This window comes from Telopea speciosissima, chromosome 6 (assembly GCF_018873765.1).
Source record: "Telopea speciosissima isolate NSW1024214 ecotype Mountain lineage chromosome 6, Tspe_v1, whole genome shotgun sequence".
NCBI lineage: Eukaryota > Viridiplantae > Streptophyta > Magnoliopsida > Proteales > Proteaceae > Telopea > Telopea speciosissima.
The window spans coordinates 61,092,401-61,111,086 of record NC_057921.1 but is presented as its reverse complement, the minus strand read 5'-3'; the positions used below and the strand labels follow the sequence as shown (position 1 = coordinate 61,111,086).

General features: G+C 38.5%; 1 protein-coding gene across 2 annotated transcripts; it reads right to left on the bottom strand.

Moving 5' to 3' along the window:
* Positions 1-206: 206 nt before the first annotated feature.
* Positions 207-17,107, bottom strand: LOC122664448 (polygalacturonate 4-alpha-galacturonosyltransferase-like). 2 transcript variants are annotated; one of them, XM_043860260.1, is made up of 11 exons: positions 17,031-17,107; positions 16,740-16,920; positions 3,368-3,405; positions 3,192-3,251; positions 2,934-3,068; positions 2,741-2,807; positions 2,592-2,638; positions 2,070-2,404; positions 1,605-1,962; positions 851-1,438; positions 207-720 (listed from the first exon to the last, which is right to left on the bottom strand). In XM_043860260.1, the coding sequence occupies exons 2-11, from the start codon at positions 16,888-16,890 to the stop codon at positions 448-450; spliced, it is 2,052 nt and encodes a 683-aa protein (XP_043716195.1). In that variant the 5' UTR covers positions 16,891-16,920; positions 17,031-17,107; the 3' UTR covers positions 207-447. The 2 variants fall into 2 exon arrangements, with proteins under 2 accessions (XP_043716195.1, XP_043716196.1); XM_043860261.1 differs by lacking the exons at positions 2,934-3,068; positions 3,192-3,251; positions 3,368-3,405; positions 16,740-16,920; positions 17,031-17,107 and having other exon boundaries at positions 2,070-2,420; positions 2,741-2,813.
* Positions 17,108-18,686: the final 1,579 nt, after the last annotated feature.

Genomic DNA, 18,686 nt, shown 5'->3' with positions numbered 1-18,686 from the left:
TAAACCCCCCCCCCCTTATCCGCACCATATCACCAATCTGGGATCAACCAAGTATCTGTATCAATGTCATCCGACCATTAGAAAAAGGAAAAGAGTTAAGGATCCTTGGAATTTGGATTACTAATAATTTTTTACCCAGAAGATGCTGCTTAACGGACTAGATAGGAAAGGAGGATAGGGCTCTGTAAAGACAGTTCACACTCTGCTCCAGAGAAGACAGCATCAATTTCTTACTAGTGAAATGAATAAATGTGACTTAAAACATTAGAAGAATAACTAATATGTGAGAAAAGGTGAACAAATATGTGCAGCATGGAAGATAGATGGCAAACATGCTCTTCTTCATGCATTTTAATCCGACAGACCTTTCGATGGGGCAAGAGATAGGTATCTAACTGATCTCTGTTTACTAAGATGTAAATCATTTGGCTTTCTCCATCTTTCCAATCATTCGAGGTTGCAGCTGTGTATGTATGGGTGGTCATACTTAATATACTTTGTCCAATATGATCTATACTTGGTCATGGCCAGCTCTAGCCATGGCTTCATGTTCCCATTATAGTGGATAACCGCTGCATTCTCAATATCTCCCCGAGCAACGCTTGGATTATACCCTAGCCCAAGCACATGCCATGATTTGTTCAGTGGATGTATCAGCCGATAGAACGTAATCAATCCTGGGGGCAATGTTCCAAGCTTCCACAGCTCCCTATTTTCGTTCTGATTCAAGGAAATGAACCAAAAGAGTTGTGAGACTATGTAATGCGTAAGCATGCAGGCATTTATGAGTATATATATATGGTAATGTATCAATAAACATGCAACTGATTGTAATATCAAATAAACTCACCATATTCTGCCACTTGTGATAGATCCCAGTTATATCCCTCTTTTTCCATTCCTTCAGATCAAAAATATTCATCCCATACGCCCACCCACATGCGTTAGGATCGAAGTTCCTCGCAATATGGGGGTTAGAGAAATTGAGATACTTGTCAAAGCGGTGAAAGCTTGGACCACAGGTTTCAACCGCTCCATTTACTTTCCCATGGAGATCCACTGACCACAACCCAGTCAAGTCTTTCTGGACAACAATGTCATCATCAAGAAAGAGGATCTTATCCAACTTGGGATAAACTTGTGGAAGGTAGAATCTCAGGTGGTTAAGCATTGAAAGATATTTCGGATTCCTGTATTTCAGATTTGAAGAACCAGCCGAGATAGTTGTTGGATGAGCTGCCTTGAAATAGTACTCTTTCATAGCAGCAGACTCAAGTTGACGGAGAACTGGACAGTAGGATGAGTTCAACCATTTGAAGTCATCAACATTTTCAACATGGATGGCGGATTTTTCAGGAGAGTTCAACAGAAACCACATATTCATGGCTCCAAAGTTCAGCTTATCAGTCACCAGATGGAATACGTGCTTCTCAGGTTCCTGAAATCCATAAAAAAAGAAGCATTTATTTAGTAATGGAAACTAGTGTTGATAAAGAGACCATAACAATAATGGAGTCTTGTCCTGGAAGTATTTCATATCCTAACATAAAAGCAGAACTTATGCCAATTTATAACCAAATCTAAGAAAGATTCAATTGTTTCACCTTGGCATTCATGATGGCTGAGTTGACAACAACGGATGCAGCCAGGACATTGTCAGAGAAAAGAGCATAGTGGTAAAGATTTGGATTTTCCAAATTCTCACTTCTTGGGAATTTTCTCTTCTCAGGTGGAAGGAGGTAGTAGCCAATGGTTAAACGCATTGACAGGCAGTGGATCCCATTCGGAACTGTCTTTGCCGCTAATTGGCTTAGGAATGTGCTCTGCTTCTTCAAGCTCCTCACCTGTTCATCAGCTGATTGAAGCATTGCTCTCAGCTTTTGAGTAACCAATTTGCAGTCATAGAGCTGTTCTCGTACTTTAGACAGGACTTGACCCATAGCTTTGATTTTCTCAGGTGCACTAGAAATTAAGAAAGCAATGGAAAGCACACAGAGGACAGAAATGCTTAGAACCACAAATACAAATAAACCATTATAAGAGAGATTGCACCTTGAAACTGTCAATACCTGCGGCTTAGATCTGCATCAGCATTGGCCTCTCCAAGGGCACGTTGGCTTTCTTTGAGCCTTGTCAAAAGCTCCTGGTATAGGTCAATTTTGTTCTTCATTTTTGCAATGTTTGCATATACCCTTGCCATAATCATTTGATCTCGCATCAAGCGTACTGTTGAATCAGAGTTCTCATTCTCATTTTCTCGCCTCCATAAGCTGTATTTACCCAAAACTGAAGAGTCAACAGCTTTTGAGCGTTCAATGGCAGCATTTTCTAGCTTAACAATTGCTCCGTCATCTTGGCGAACTAACTCATCTGCCCGTTTTTCACGCCTTTTTTCTCTCAATCGCTGCATTAAGCTTAAACTAATAAAAACAAATGCAAAAAAACTCATAGAATAGAAATTTAGCCATAAGCCACTAGAGAAATCTGTATACACCAAACATCAGTATTTACTTCTCATTTCTCCAGGTCGAGTAAAATCAAATCCAAAAAATAAAAATCACAGCTAGAGATGCTCCAAAGCAGATATTTACCCTTCGGACTAGTTTTTCGGGTGTATCAAGAAGTTGAGCATTATCATCTGCATCAAAAGAAGTATCATTTAATACAACCAACATGTAGATAGAGGAAACACCACTAGAGCTAAGAAAGGCAAATGATCCCCAAACATACAAATAGCTACCTGTAACAACAATTCCTGGTTTGGCTTGAGGAGTTTTTCGTTCTATGTTTGTAACTGTTTGGTTTGGCTTCAAAGACAACCACAAAGAGCACAGGAAAGTATCAAAAGCTGTAACTTGACTTGCTTATCGGATGAGAGAGTCGACCTATGCAACCAGCACAAAAGTATGAAGCTAAGCCTAACCATCATTTACCTCTGTAGAAGTAGCATTATTCTGGTCAGATTTCTCCAGCCCCACAACTTTCCATGAAGACAAAGAGTTTTTTCTAACAAAATCAAGGCTCCAAGGTCCCATATCATCTGTGCCTGCTGTAATGTTGTCAATGACCTGTCACCTTAATTTAATTAGGATCTGGCCCTCATTTGAAAACTATAATTTGTGAAAGGGTAACTAAGAACAAATGCATCCCCTAAACAAACTTGGTTAGAAATGGCATAAACTACCACTTGCCTCTTTCGAGAAAATGGATTTTAAATGTTGCATCGCCAGTCTTTCTCGCCAATCTATATTCTGCAACCCATCAACCACAATTACAAGAAAAACGAAAAAGAGAAATTGGGAGTGGGGACCCATATTGCAATGTAGAATACTAACTATAAAAAGAGACAAATGTTCAGAATAGCTACCTGTATATCGGCACCAGTTTGGATTTTGTTTGGATCTGTTGAATAAATAAATAGAGTTTCCATCAGTTCAAATACAACAAAGTAACTCGGGAAGGGACAAAACCACATCTATAAAAGCAGTCATTAGTTCCCTGTTGGTTAAGTTCCCGTTTCACCTATTCTTCAATTTCTATTCTGCACAAGACTTTGATGTAATCTTGAAGTTTTATAAATAAAGAAAATAAGGGCTGAAACAGCCAAGTTGAGTTGGAGAAAAGAATGAGCTTGGTCAAAGCCATTAATGGATGTGAGAGACGGCTCCTGTGAGAGGCAGGTACAGTGAGATGCCGTGGGTAAGAGACCCATCCCTATCCTCCTTCTTCTATCTATCCATCTTCTCTATTTTCTATTTTCTTCTTTGTTTCTATTCTGGTTTTTTTATTTCAATTCCCTGCAAATCTGAGATCAATCGAGGTTCCAAACTATGGCCAGGATTCATTAATTCGATAGAAGATTTCATGCTACCATAGTTGCTGATTTAAGAAAACTTCAAAATACTGTGGATGATGTTCTTCATTGAAGAGTGTACGATCCTCCTGTAGAATTAGTTGCAGCCTAGCTATTCTATATTATTTGGTATCATAGCCATGGAAGGATGGCAGACGGAGACTTTTCACTGAAGTCAGATTCGACATCTCTACCAAACTCGAGGACAAGTTTTTTTTTCAACATGGGGAGAACTGAAGTAGATCACAAGTCCATGTGTAGCAGCAGGAACAAGTCCCAAAACCAGCCCAGTGTAGTTGTGGGATTCAACTGTTATGAGAGGCAGCCTGGTCTGATGATGTGGCCTGGTTCTTAATTGGTTCAATAGACGGTTCAGCCTTAAATCCTCACCTTTTTGCACTTATCATGGACGATATAACCAAGAGCATCCAAGATGAGATCCCATGGTGTATGCTCTTTGCCGATGATATCGTTTTGGTGGATGAGACAAAAGAAGGGATTAATTCTAAGTTAGAGCTTTGGAGGTCAACCTTGGAAACAAGAGGCTTTAAGATTAGTAGAACAAAGACGGAGTATTTGATGTGTAATTTTAGTCACACTATGAGGGATACTGATATGGTGTGAATTGAGGAAATAGAGATTCCGCAAAATGACTGTTTTAAATATCTAGGGTCTACCATAAATAAAGAAGGTAACATAGATGATGATGTTTCACAGAGAATTAAAGTGGGATGGATGAAGTGGAGAGGTGCGTCCGGAGTGTTGTGTGATCGATGTATTCCTTTAAAGCTTAAAGGAAAGTTCTATAGAACTGTTGTTCGACCTGCCATGATGTATGGGGTAGAATGTCGTGCAGTTAAGAAATGTCACCTTGATAAGCTTTGTGTAGCAGAGATGAGGATGTTAAGATGGATGTGTGGAAAAACAAGGAAAGATAAAGTACGGAATGAACATATAAGATCGAACTTGGAGTTGCCCCGATCAATGACAAGCTCCAAGAGAGTTGTTTAAGGTGGTATGGTCATATTCAACGAAGGCTTAGGGACGCCCCAGTAAGGAAGAGTGATATGATTCCGATTGAAGGAGCTAAAAGAGCTAGGGGGGGACCTAAATGACCATAGCAGAAGTGGTGAGGAAGGACATGCATAGTTTAGGGCTTGTACCAAGTATGACCTCAGACAGAGCCTATTGAAGGGCAAGGATCCATGTCGCAGACCCCATTTAGCTGAAATTCTCCTGATGTACTAGGTTGTACCTCTTTCCTCTTACTATCTTTCATCTATTTTTATCTTTTTCCATCTTTTATTGCTCCGTTTTCCTTTTTTCTTTTTTTTATTCATTTCTCATCTTTTGCCCCATCTTTCCTGTCCCATCCTTTCTTTCCCCTTTTTTTTTGGGTTAGAACTTTGTTTTCCCTACTCTGATTTGTTGGATCCATGTCGCCGACCCATTAAGTTGGGATGAGGTTGAGTTTCTATTTTTAGAATTCTTTATTTGTTACTTAATTAGATTAATATTAGGATTTTATTTTATCTTTAGAAGACTTTGATGTAATCGATTTGAAGTTTATAAATAAAGAAAATATGGGCTGAAACAGCCAAGTTGAGTTGGAGAAAAGAATGAGCTTGGTTAGAGCCATTAATGGCTGTGAGAGACGGCTTTTGTGAGAGGCAAGTACGGTGAGATGTCGTGGATGAGAGACCCATCCCTATCCCTCTTCTTCTATCTATTCATATTCTCTACTTTCTATTTTCTTCTTTCTTTCTATTCTGGGTTTTTTTTTTTTTTTTTTTTTTTCAATTCCCTGCACATTTGAGATCAATCGAGGTTCCAAACTACTGCCAGGATTCATTAATTCCATAGAAGATTTCATGCTACCATAGTTGCTTATTGAAGAAAGCCTCAAAATACTCTGTGGATGATGTTCTTCATTGAAGAGTGTATGACCCTCCTGTAGATTTAGTTGCATGGTTCAAGGTCTCGGTTTCGGACCTGGTTTCTACCAGGCAGAAAACCGAGTTGGGGCAAGATCTCGACGAGTTGGTGCTTTTTCTTTTTTTTTTTTGACCTCAAAGCCAGGTTTCAGTGGGTTTTTTACCTATTTTTAGGTTATGAAACTTGGTATACAGCCTATTTTGGGCCATTTAAACACAATGGTGCTATCAGATTCATAGTTGTCAAGGCGTCGCCTAGGCGGCCAGGCGCCTTTCTCTCGCCTTGGTTTCTGGTGCCAACTTGGTTGCCTAGGCAACACCTTGTCGCCTTAGTTTTTAGTCCCCTCACTCACCTTGGTTTGCCTAGGCGCCTTAACAACTATGATCAGATTTTGAAATATAAAAGTTCAAATAAGAGTTTGACTTCGGACCCTAGGTTGATAGGCTACGACGTACTAATAGGCCCTATTCTACACATAATTTAGTAATAGAAAGCATACAAATAATGTAAAATACCAGGATAATCCCGAGATCTTGAGTTGATGCTGTTTCCTTAACTCATCTTCTGTCTCGTCTCGAACCTTCAAAAAACTAAGATATCTCGGAGATCTCGACGAGACCTAGTTCCATATTTAGTTGCAACCTAAGTATTCTACATTAGGAGATCAACCTTGGAATCAAAACATTTTAAAATAAGTAGAACGAAGACGGAATATATGGTGTGTAATTTTGGTTGCACTACAACGGATAATGAAGTTGTGAAAATTGATGAGAGGGAGATTCCGCAAAGTGATTATTTTAGGTATCTGAGCTCAATCATAAATAAAGAAGGTGATATAGAGGATGATGTTTCACAGAGAATTAAAATAGGATGGATGAAGTGGAGAGGTGCGTTCGGAGTATTGTGTGATCGACGTATTTCTTTAAAACTGAAAAGAAAAATTTTATAGGAAAGTCATATGACCAGCTATGATGTATGGTGCTAAATGTTGGGCAATTAAGAAGCATCATATAGATAAACTTAGTGTAGCGGAGATGACAATGTTGAGATGGATGAGTGGGAAAACTAGGAAGGATAAAGTAAGGAATGATCATATTATAACTGATTTGGGAGTAGCTCCGATATATGATAAGCTACGAGAAAGTCGTTTGAGGTGGCATGGCCGTGTTCAACGGAGGCCTTTAGATGCTACAGTATGAACTACGGAATAGTGATTTGATTCAGATTGAAACAACAAAAAGAGCCAGGGGCGGACCAAAAATGACCTTAGGAGAAGTGATGAGGAAAAACATGCATAACTTAGGCCTTGTATCAAGTATGACCTCGAATAGAGCTGATTGGAGGGCAAGGACCCATGTAGCCAACCCCATTTAGTTGGGATAAGGCTGAGTTGTTGTTGATGGAAGATCTTGTGACAATGTTTTTCCTTTTAGAAGACAATCAAAGTCCTTATTTACATGAAACTATAGATTACATTTATTGAGGATATCATGAATAATATCTTGTTATACAGTTTGCACATGGGAGCGACCATGCAGACAGTGTGTGTAGATTGCTCCTTTGAAAATTTATTAAGTAATTACTTCTGTAGCATTTAATTGAGGAAAGGCGAGCTCAAACATTTCAAAAAGTTTTCAATCAGATTTCGGTTGCTGACAGTTGTACAACAATTCATTCTTATAAACGAGGAGTTTTGCAAACAAATTTTGAACAAGAAAAGGTTGAAGGGGGCCAATTTTTCTCTTGTTGAGGAAGGGCTAAACAAATGTGCTACCAAGGATTTTATTGAAGTCAGCGCTAAACTTAAGAGATGAGATAAAGCCTGGTTCATTTCATTATTCCAAGGCAATATTTTTCTGAGAAAGGTCTGCCAAAGGCTAGCAGTCTAGAATTGTCTACTATTCTTTCCATGCATTGTGAAAATTCATGGAGATTTTATAATCTAAAGCTTGTGATCAATTCCAACCCTCCACCCCCCCCCCCCCCCAAAAGAAGGGGGTGGAGGGGCTTTGACAGTGGAGCATCTCTATCTACAAACCATGGAGTTTCTTCCTTCGAATGTGTATATCCAAGTAAGGGTGCAAATAGCCACATATGTGATTTTGCATGTGCAATTCTCTTTTGAATTTAGTCATTACATGGGATACTTCCATGAGTTCCATCACTTATCTCTGGGGCTATCCTGTGAAGACTAAATGATGTAGATTAAAGCATGAAGAGAAGGACCAAAATAGAATTCAGAAAAAGTTATTGTTCACGTGAACAGTGTCACGCCATACTGCCTTGTATGGGAATGCTTCTAGAAGATGATGTGGGGCCCAAGACCAAATTCCGTGGAGAAGAAATAATCAAGCATATCATCTACTTTCTATTTTTGCTCAGTTTTTAATTTCAGATTTGGAGTAGGCTTAGCTTTTATTTAGAAGTTTCTATTTTTGTTAGTCTAAGCAGAGTTAGAGTTTCTATTTTAGTTGTTTTCCTTTTGAATACTTAGCAAAGTCTAATTACTTGAAAGTTGAAACTCAAGTCTCACCCCTTCTAGAGACTTTCTATTTTTTATTGTTCTTATTTTGGGCTCAACCCTTGAATCTATAAAATGTAATGGCCCTTAGAGGCCTCCCCCACGATTTAATGAATGAAGCTATGTTGCTGTTTTGCAATGGATTATCCTGAGAGAGGCTGTGAGGGTGAGATAGTCATCTATCCACAACCCCCGTTCTTCTACTAGATCTCCCTTCTCCTTCTTACTTTCTATTTTGTTTCCTTCACTTGCAACTAAGTAACCGAGCCCCATTACGAAAGCTATTAGTCTTTACTGGAGTCCACCAATAGCTGCACACCTGCTGGAGTTTGGTTACTGATGTGTGGCACCAGTCACACCTTGCAGGTGGGTTAGTTTCTAATTTCCTACTGCTAGTCCAAACCTGGTTTTCCCTGCAACTAAGGAGACCCTGCCACTGCAATTCTGGGGTTCATATCACCCCTCAAAGAGACTCACTCGACCTGAGTTTGAGTCAAGTCTGACTTCAGATCAGCAAGCTTATAAAACCCCTTGATTTGTGCTATCGGCTGGTTTGTTCTGAAGGTTACTGCTGCAACAACTTTAAGGAGCCATATCACTACAACTGCTGATTGGAATCAGCCCAGATTTGGAGGGTTATCTTAACACCATAGGAACTACTCTTGATCCTAATTTGGTCCTCCTTTTCTGGCTGGTTTGATCTACACTCACTAAGTTTCTATTTTCATGTTTTAGTTTCCAATTTAGTGACTATGTGTTATCTCAGTCGTTGGTAATAGACTAATAGTTTGGATCTGTAATTTTCAGAAGTCACTCACCCTAGGGAGAACTAATCTCGATGGGAATATGGGTCCCATCAGAGTCCCCTGGTTACTATTTCTGGCTGAGTTGATTTCTAGTTGCTAGTGCCTAGTTTTGACCAGCGGCATCCTTAGTACCGGTGTTGGTTGTGAACTTATTGTGTTGGGACTATTTAAATTGTAATGTGGGTAATATTGGGGTTAGGTTACTTGTAATCTGGCCTTACATTATTAAAACTTGTATCTCCAGAATGACTTTGGTGCTATTTGAGAAATAATTTAATAGTCTTTACGACAAGACCAAGATTTTGCAATTCCCTACTCACCAACTGTTTTGGGAAAGGTATGGCCAATTATTAGCAAGGTGCCAGGTTGTAGTGTAATTTCTTTTCTCCCCTTATTTATTTGGAAAGCATTGGAGAAAGTTACAAAATTTGTGACTGGAGTCAAATTTTGTATTTGAATATCAGGTTGAAAATTATAAGTGAAAGAATTGGTATCTCATTAACTTAGTTTGATTTGGTTAATTCCTAAATTACGTTTTCTAGTTTTTAGCAAGTTCTAATGTACTTAGGAAAATGAGTACAAAATTTCAAAAAAAAAGCCTGTATAAAGCTAGAAAGGACAGGCCAAGTGGGCATTGGTGAATTGAGATTGCTTTAGGGAACCGAATACGAGTTGTTTCTCTTCTTCGCCATTTCTGTGGCTGGTGCTCTTGCACTTCTAGTGCTTGTTGCTGCATGTACTCAACTCTGGATAAGTTGAAGCTCATCTGGTTATCTTTTTCTCTGTTTTTTATTTCCCATCTTACTTACTATTTTGTGACTGCTTGCTGGTTGGGGAATTGCGACTAATAAGTGGACCTACTTCTCTGGTCGTGGGATAGATGGTGCTAGTATTCATTTTTCTTTGAATTATTACCTTGAAATTAAAGGAAAGTCAAATTTGAACTCATTACTTGTAAGCCACTTCAATAACTGTCCCAATTAAATCATTACATGAAATTATTTCACCGCATAACCAAGGTTCGAGAACTCGCGAGATCTCGCCGAGTTTCTCGGATTTTTGAAATCTCGAGACGGGATTGCCTGCGAGTCTCAAAAGTGCAATATCTCGGCGAGATCTCGGATCTCGGTTGGATCTCGGTTTCAACCCATTATTTTAACCCACCAACCACTTAAATACCTTACCTAATTGGACAAAACTCGACATATCTCGGCGAGATCTCGGATCTCGGGTCCAGATCTTGGGTTGACCCAAAGTTGAGGCTTCGAGTTGGAAAAAAAAAAATGCACCAACTCGGCGAGATCTCGACTAGACTCGGTTTTTCCAAGAGTCGAGTTGGCACCGAGACCCGAGTTTTAGTACCTTGCGCATAACCAACAAAATGACAAAAAATCAGGTATAGAATTGCAGTCTGTAACAAACCCAGAACTTGGAACCAGTACCTGCAAGTGGAGGAGAGAGAGAGAGAGAGAGAAGAGAGAAAGAAATTGAGGGAGAAGAAGAAAAGGGACTGTCAAGAATAACAGCCGATAGATTGCAGTCCACCTCCCATCGTCTATATATATATAGATTACTGCGGACCACTGAAGGCAAAAAGGCAAGGACTTCCTCAATCCTTATGATAGGATGAAAGACTAAACAACTTACATAATCTAACTAGGAAAGTAAACAACCTAGTCTAACAAGGAAAAGAAATAAAAACAATACAATAAGTAAACTCTATTGTTAAGATTTCCCACAATAGGGACGCTTCCCCTATCGTGGTACATAACTAACAACCCTTGCAGTATATCTTAACACTCCCCCTCAAGCTGGAGTATACATATCAAAGGCTCCAGCTTGGAACAAGAAGAATAGATATTAAAAGCAACACCAGTCTTGAACATATATCGCAGTTACAGATGCCAGTGAGCACAGAGAGAACTTCATTAAGGTAGCAATATCAGCTCAAACACATCAATCATCAGCAGCAATAGTAGATAAAAATATTGTGTCAAATAAACCCAACATAACCATTAGCAACAAACAAAACATGCGGTGGAGAACACCAATCCGCAATTCAAAATCATATCAGCAACAACAACATCTTAAGTTCTTCCCAAGGAAGGCAGGTAGTAAATAGTAATCTAGACAAAGAAGACATAAAAATACACCATAAGACGTTGTGATTCTGCGAACCACTGTAAAAAGTACAGTATAGGTTATTGCGGACCACTGATAAAATTGCAGTACAAGTTACTACAGAGCACTGATAAAAATGCAGTATTGATTACTGCAGACCACTGATAAAAAGGCAGTATAGATTATTGCGAAGTGCGAACCAATTAGCAACATCAGGTTGTTACCGACCAAGTAGTAGCATCAAGTTGCTGGGGACCAAGCAACTCAGCATCAGGTTGCCGAGAACTAGACAGCATAAGCTTTTTGTGAACCAAACAACATAAAGTTGTTGTGAACTAAACAGCATAAGGTTGTTGTGGACCACTGATAAATTGTAGGGTAAATATCATCCCCCTTCCCTCTAAGTATCCATAATATCAAACCCCTCCCCCAAGCTTTGAATAATGATAATGCCCTCCCTTACTTTTGAAAGTTTCTATCAACCAAGCATGTGGAGATCGACAGACACTTCATCAAAGAGAAGTTACCTTTTGTGAAGTCTGATGATCAACTAGCTGATGTCTTCACTAAAGGGCTAAGTGGAAAGTTATTTCATCCTAGTCTAGTCAAGTTGGGCATGTGTGATATCTATGCCCCAACTTGAGGGGGAGTGTTGAGTTATGTAACCCTGTAAGGGTATTTTTGGGTTTTCACTTGTTTATTCCCTGTTATTAGCATAGTCGGCTGTACAGGGTATTCTTATAATTTTGCCTTATTATTGAAAGATATAAATGAAAGGGATGAGTGAACAAACAACTCACTTAAGCCATTCTCTTCATTTCTGTCTTGCTAACAAAATCCAAATTCCAAATATAAACACAAGCAAAGTCAAAGGGTAAACTTGGAATGAGAAGGAAAATAAGGAGCAGGGAGGGTAATAGGAATATGAAGGAGTATTTATGGCAATACAAAACAAATCATAAAGAAAAACCCATCCACTCAAAAAAAACAGGGATAAAGGGGGCAGTAACCTTGCAAGGCATAATATGTCATGCCAGCGTTTGTGATTCAATCAAAGCAGAGATTCAACAACAACAACATGGTCGTTTTGATGGTCCGACCCGATATTTCAGTACTAGCTACTCTCAAATGGTAGGACTTGTTACACACTTACACTTCTATTTGTTTAATCTATGTCTCTTTCCAAGTTTCTAACAATTATTAACAAACCGTCAAACCATCACCATGTATGATTATGAATATGATGCCTAATACTTAAATGGTTTATGGTTTGATATTTTTAAATTCCTAATGATTAATTAAGTTGTTTTACACCTCTACATTAATTATTTGTTCTAAATATTATGAGGAATACCCTAGGGTAAAGCTCACGTACGCCGTATACTACCAACCTAGGGTCCGAAGTCAAAACACCATTTTAGGTTTGATTTTGTAAAAATTAAAGTTTCCACTGTGTTTAGAAGGTCTACAATAGGGTGGATGTCAAGTTTCAGGACCTAGCTTGGCCATATGGCCACCAAAACCCACCCTGAGTCAAGATGGGAAAATATACACCAACTCACCGAGATCTCGAACTCGGTTTCAGGGCCTGGTGCAACCACGGGCGAAACCGAGACCTAAAACCTTGTTTGCAATAGAATGAAAGACTAAACAACTTACCTAATCTAACTAGGAAAGTACCTAATCTAACTAGGAAAATAAACAACCTAGTCTAACTAGGAAAGAAAATAAAACAATACAGTAAGTAAACACTATCACTGAAATTTCCCACGATAGGGACACTCCAGCTATCGCGGTACCTCATTAACAACCCTTGCGGTATATTTTAACACAATCAATGGAGAATTGGTCAAAGAAAATACAGAACAGGAGAAGCAACAATCTCATCTCCTGAAAGATGAGGGTGGACCTCAGTACAGCGATAGGTTGCTCCATTGCGACCTAGTGGTCGCAGGTTCAAGTCAGAAAATAGCCTCTCCATGAAGCGAGGGTAAGGCTGCATACATTATGACCCTCCCCAGACCCCACAATGGTGGGAGCCTCGTGCACTAGGTACGCCCTTTTTTAATATCCTGAAAGATACAAACCTAACTGTATGTATAATAAAATGTTCAAGGAAGATGAGAATGTTGATATGGATGAGTGGAAAAACTAGGAAGGATAAAGTAAGGAATGATCATATTAGAGCTGGTTTGGGAATAGCCCCGATACATGATAAGCTACGAGAAAGTATTTTGAGGTGGCATGGCCATGTTCAACGGAGGCCTTTGGATGCTCCAGTACAGAGGAGTGATTTGATTCAGATTGAAGGAACTAAAAGAGCCAGGGGCAAACCTAAAATGACCTTAGGAGAAGTGGTGAGGAGAGACATGCATAGCTTAGGGCTTGTTTCAAATATGACCTCGAATAGAGCTGATTGGAAGGCAAGGATCCATGTAGCAAGATCCCTTTTAGTTGGGATTAGGCTGAGTTGTTGTTGTTGTTCAAGGAAGATAAGATCCAGAAGATCAAACTTAAAGGGGCATTAGATTGAAAAAGCTCAAGTTTTGGGAAAATTAGGGATCGAATTAAAGAGGAATGGGTTGGTATGAATGAAAGATATCACGAGTACAGGTATTGCAAGCCAAAAATTATGGTTCAGGGTAAAATTAGAAACAATAGTTAGGTTTGCACTTTGAGGAGAGACTTGGATAATAAATGAACAGATGGTTGGCTAGAAAAGTTGGAACTTTGATGGAGAAAAATCGATAAAAAAATAATTATTGAAATCTCCACAATAAAACTTTTGAGTCGGATGGATTTCCAGGGTTTTAGGTAGAATTAAGTTTTGGGAATTTAAAGCAGTGCAGAAGAGGTTTAAATACGCTAGGCAGTTGGCATAGATGGTAGGTTGAACATGTTTCGACCAATAAAGATTGAAATCCACAAAGGGAAAACACATATTTTGGTGACTGTTGGTTTAAATATCAGAAGGCCAGAATTTAGTTCTGGATTGAGTATATCTTAAGGCAATACATTTCTAGTGGTAGAAAACTCTTAGAGGGGTAGTGTAAACATAAGAAGGAGTACCTAGTCAACACTAACTGGAACTAAAGGCCTGACATAGATGTGCATGTGAAATTTCCTCTTGAAACCCTACTGTAAAAGCCTATCCAATAATCAACCCAAATTACAAGAGAAACCTAATTAGGACCTTCAGGATTAACACTAGGGCCGAATGAAACGGAAACTGACAATTCAAATGAAGAATTAGCAACCAAACGGTAAGAGCTCGATATTGGTAGTGGATCCACTGAGTATAAGTAATGGTATTGGTTCCATCCGATACTAATACTGATCCTGATCCAGCAATCATGATCGTTACCAACCCATCCTTGAAACCATGCTAGAAACAGATGCCAAAAAGATCTCAATTACACATGAAACAAACGAATTTAGCACGTATCTTGTCAGCCTACTTCATCAGTACTAATCAGAGGATTCTCTAATGTTTTAATTCCTTGTTAGAGAGGTTTTATGTAACTCATTCTATTCTTTCACTCTCCCAAGTTCCTTACTGCTTCCAAGACTTTCGGTTGTCTACCTAGCCAAAGTAACTTTTCCATGTAATGACTCCTCTCCATAGGAAATGTTACTTGAAATTGAATTTGTGTCTTGATTCTTGAAAGGAAATTTCAAGCCAATGGATGAATTTTGAACAATATCAGTATGATCATGTCACACTCAAAGCAATTTCATCATCAAGTTTTTGTGCCCCTGTCGAGTTCCTGTCATGGCATGGACTGGCTCCTTGCACAGATATCAACTCTGAAATTGTCATCAGACGCAGCTGTGGAGAGAAAATACTTGTGTTGCCACTGACAAGGTTAAAATTTTCGAATTCCGACGGGATTTTGACCCTTGCCAAACACCAAAATGTTTCGGCAAAATGACCGAAATTTGATCCATTTTGGTGTCCAAAATGTAGAATTTTGCACTAAAACTTAAAGGCATGTCTATTTAAACATTATTACAAATGTTTGAATTATTAGATTGGGAAAAAACCCTCCAAAGTGATAGTTTGGCTTCGGACCCTATAAAATATGACAGTTATGTCATCCTTTGCCTGAAGAATCTCTCAAAGTCCATAGCAGACTACACTATAGGTTGAAATTTAGGAAAATTTGGCCAAATGATGCTTCAAATCCACCCAAATGTTGAAGTGGATGTTCCACAGTTGACCATCAAGCCTTGATTCAGTAGCAAAATGAAGGATTTGCCAAAAAAATGAGGTTTTCTAGCAGTTTGGAGCTCTTGGGCTAAAGGGGGCTAAAACTTGAAATTTCAACGTTGAAATTTCAACGAACTGAGTCAAATTTTCGTCGAAATCTTGCTTTTAAATATGGGCAATGTTCGAAATTACCATAAACGAGTCGAAATTTCGCCAAAATCTGAAATTCCTTGAAAGTTGAATAATATTTTGTTTCAGTTTCTGTCGAAACTAAAATATTGCAAATTTTGCCAAAATTTACAACGATGGCCACTTACACGAACCACCACTTGAATTAGGACCCTCAAGTTATCCACAATAAGAACAAATTTCAAGCACCACCCTACAGGCATTACCAATTCTGAAGGTGTCACCTTGCTTGATCGGTAAAGTTATTTATATTCTGTATATTGACACCACAAGTGGGCTCAAACCATATCTTCAACCACAAAGCTATCATCCCTTAAGCTATTTGTCAACCCTAACCCCACTTGCCTCCCAGAAAAGTGAAACCCTTTTTTTCTCTACTTATCTCCATAACAGAACTCCTTAAAAAAATTTATCTTTGGTTCTATGCAACAGAAAAGCAATGACAGTTCCAGTGAGGAGGAGTTTTATGGTGCAAGTTGAGGCTCTTGAAGGTGAAAGGAATGCCAAAGCTGACATTGCTACAGGAAGTGATACCAATCCTGACAAACTGATGATTTAACAGAAGAGATTATTGCGCTACATAGAGTGGAATGACAGAACATGATTCCGGTAGCTGGTCCGAATTAGTGAGGATAAAGATTTGTCAGTTAAATTCGAGTTTTTGTCAGTGCTAGAGTTTTTAAAATATTCGAATTTGCGTAAATAGAACAGTTGAAAATTTGCTGAAATTCAAGTACACCAACATCGCCAGCCCAAAGTACAGAACTCACTATACATTCATGGCAAAACTAGAAAAACAAGGGATCCACCCTTATTTATGGGTTCATTGTTGCTCCGGCAAGGAGCTGTCGAGTCAAGGTAACTCAACAGAGGCATAACACCTTTTTCCCTTTCTCTGGATGAACAAGAACTTTCTGGTTTCTTTTATTTTCTCTTGTTTGTGCTTGCGAGAGTGTAAGGAGATTCAAAGAACCGATTAATCAAGGTGAGATCCAGAAAAGTAAGAGAGATTGTAGCCACATTACAGAAAGATGAAAAATCGCATCCCATTTACACCAAATTAAGAAAATGAGAGTGCAGAATATAAGTAAAAATGAAACTAACCGATTCCAGTAGTCGTGTGGATACTCCGTCCGATAAGGAACAGAAAGGGCACGAAAACCGCAAAGAAGAGGAGAATTACGACAGGTACACGACACCAACCGCTTCTGTTCTTCTGAAGACCAGCACCAGAGTATCCCCGTTTCAAAGCCATGGTTACTTGGTCAGATCAAAACCACCTTTTCCGGCCAGGAAGGGTTTAAAAAAAAAGTAATTGTCATTCGAAGAAAAATTAAAAAAGAGAAACAAAGTGAATGAACGGTGAATTGAAGTACAGATCTCTGCCTAATCCAACCTCAGATGCTTAGAATCGATGGCCGTCATATCCAGAAGAGAGAAAAGGATAAAAGAATGTAAAAAATGAGGGATACGACACGAAGACGCCAAGCCAAAATGACAGTAAGTTCAACCGTTCAAGAACAAGAGTTCCAGTAGCGATAAGTGAAGAACTGCTACGGAAACGAAGCAATGTATGAACGCAGACTGAGAAAGTGTTGAATGTGTCTGTATGAGTCTCAGACTCTCAAGCTCACACACAGAGGGAGAAGACGACATCAATAGGTTTTGTTTGTTTAAAAGGCGATAAAATTGAAGGAAACGTAAACTTGAATTTTGTCGGTGAGCAGTTCCGAACCTTCGATCGGGAAATGCGTTTCGTAACCCTTGAGTCGGGAATCTGGACTATTCACGTATTTTTCCCTGTTGATGTTCTAGTGGTTTGTCTCCCGTACAATGTTATAAAACACGTATTGATACCGTATCAATCACTATTAATATGGATATTTATACAGTTATACCGGTATGTATCGGTTGAATATTTCATATCAAAATACCGACATGACCAATACCATGCTTAGAGCACTGCACTTGTCTCCACAATTTTTTTATGAGTCATTCATTTTTGAGTACACAATATTGTCAAAATAGTAATACACAGATATGGATATACACGGGATGTGTATTAATACAAAAAAAAATATTTGATTGAATTAGATTCTAAAATTTGACATATGAATCTAGATCATGCCCTCCCTAACCAACCATCAGAATAGACATTCTTTTATTCCGTGGCAAAATTTATGCCTTATAAAATTTGAAAAAATATCATATGTATGTGACACTAATAATTCAATTTTTTTTTAACAACCGTAATGATGCTACCAAATTTTACTTGCAAATAGCAATCGAGGATCCACGTATATGACTAAGCAACCTTTTTTTTCCCTTGTTTTGAATATGGATAAAAGATCCCGCATGCCGCCCGTAATGGGGGAATTTTTTCCCATTGCCTTTCACATGTTGCCTGTATAGGAGCTGCATTGACAATATCTCTCTTTCATTACAATGTGAGTCATTTGATGACAAAATCGTTTCTCACACCTCAATTGATGTAACGTAGGATATTATTTCCACAATGATGGCGATGGAACTGTATTCCTTTGAATATATATGTCATCTTCATGATAAATAAACAAAATAGTAATAAGTGTACTAACATGTTGACCCACCACTAGGACGGTTGACATAGGTTGTTGATTGTTTTTTGTCAATTGCAAAATAATAAATTCAAGGCCTCAAGGGTAAATTCTTATTCATGGAACTTTTTCCTTCATGTGGTTATTAATTTAATATGCAAACCTAACGAATATATCTATAATTTATTTATTTATTTAATAATAAATAGTTTCTTGAACACATGATTTTTTATTTGGAGGATGAGAAAGGGTAAGAGAATGACGTGGTAATCTGTTGTCCTCCAACATTCCAAAATAAATTTTAAGAGGTAGCAAGTTTTAAAACTGAAGTACACCCAAGATTGCCTCCACCAATTTCAGTCTGACATTGATAATAAATGGTTTAAATCATACACTAACAGTAACACCAACAATGATAACTCAATCTTATTGCAACTAAATGGGATCAATTATATGGATCCTTACAAAACAAAAT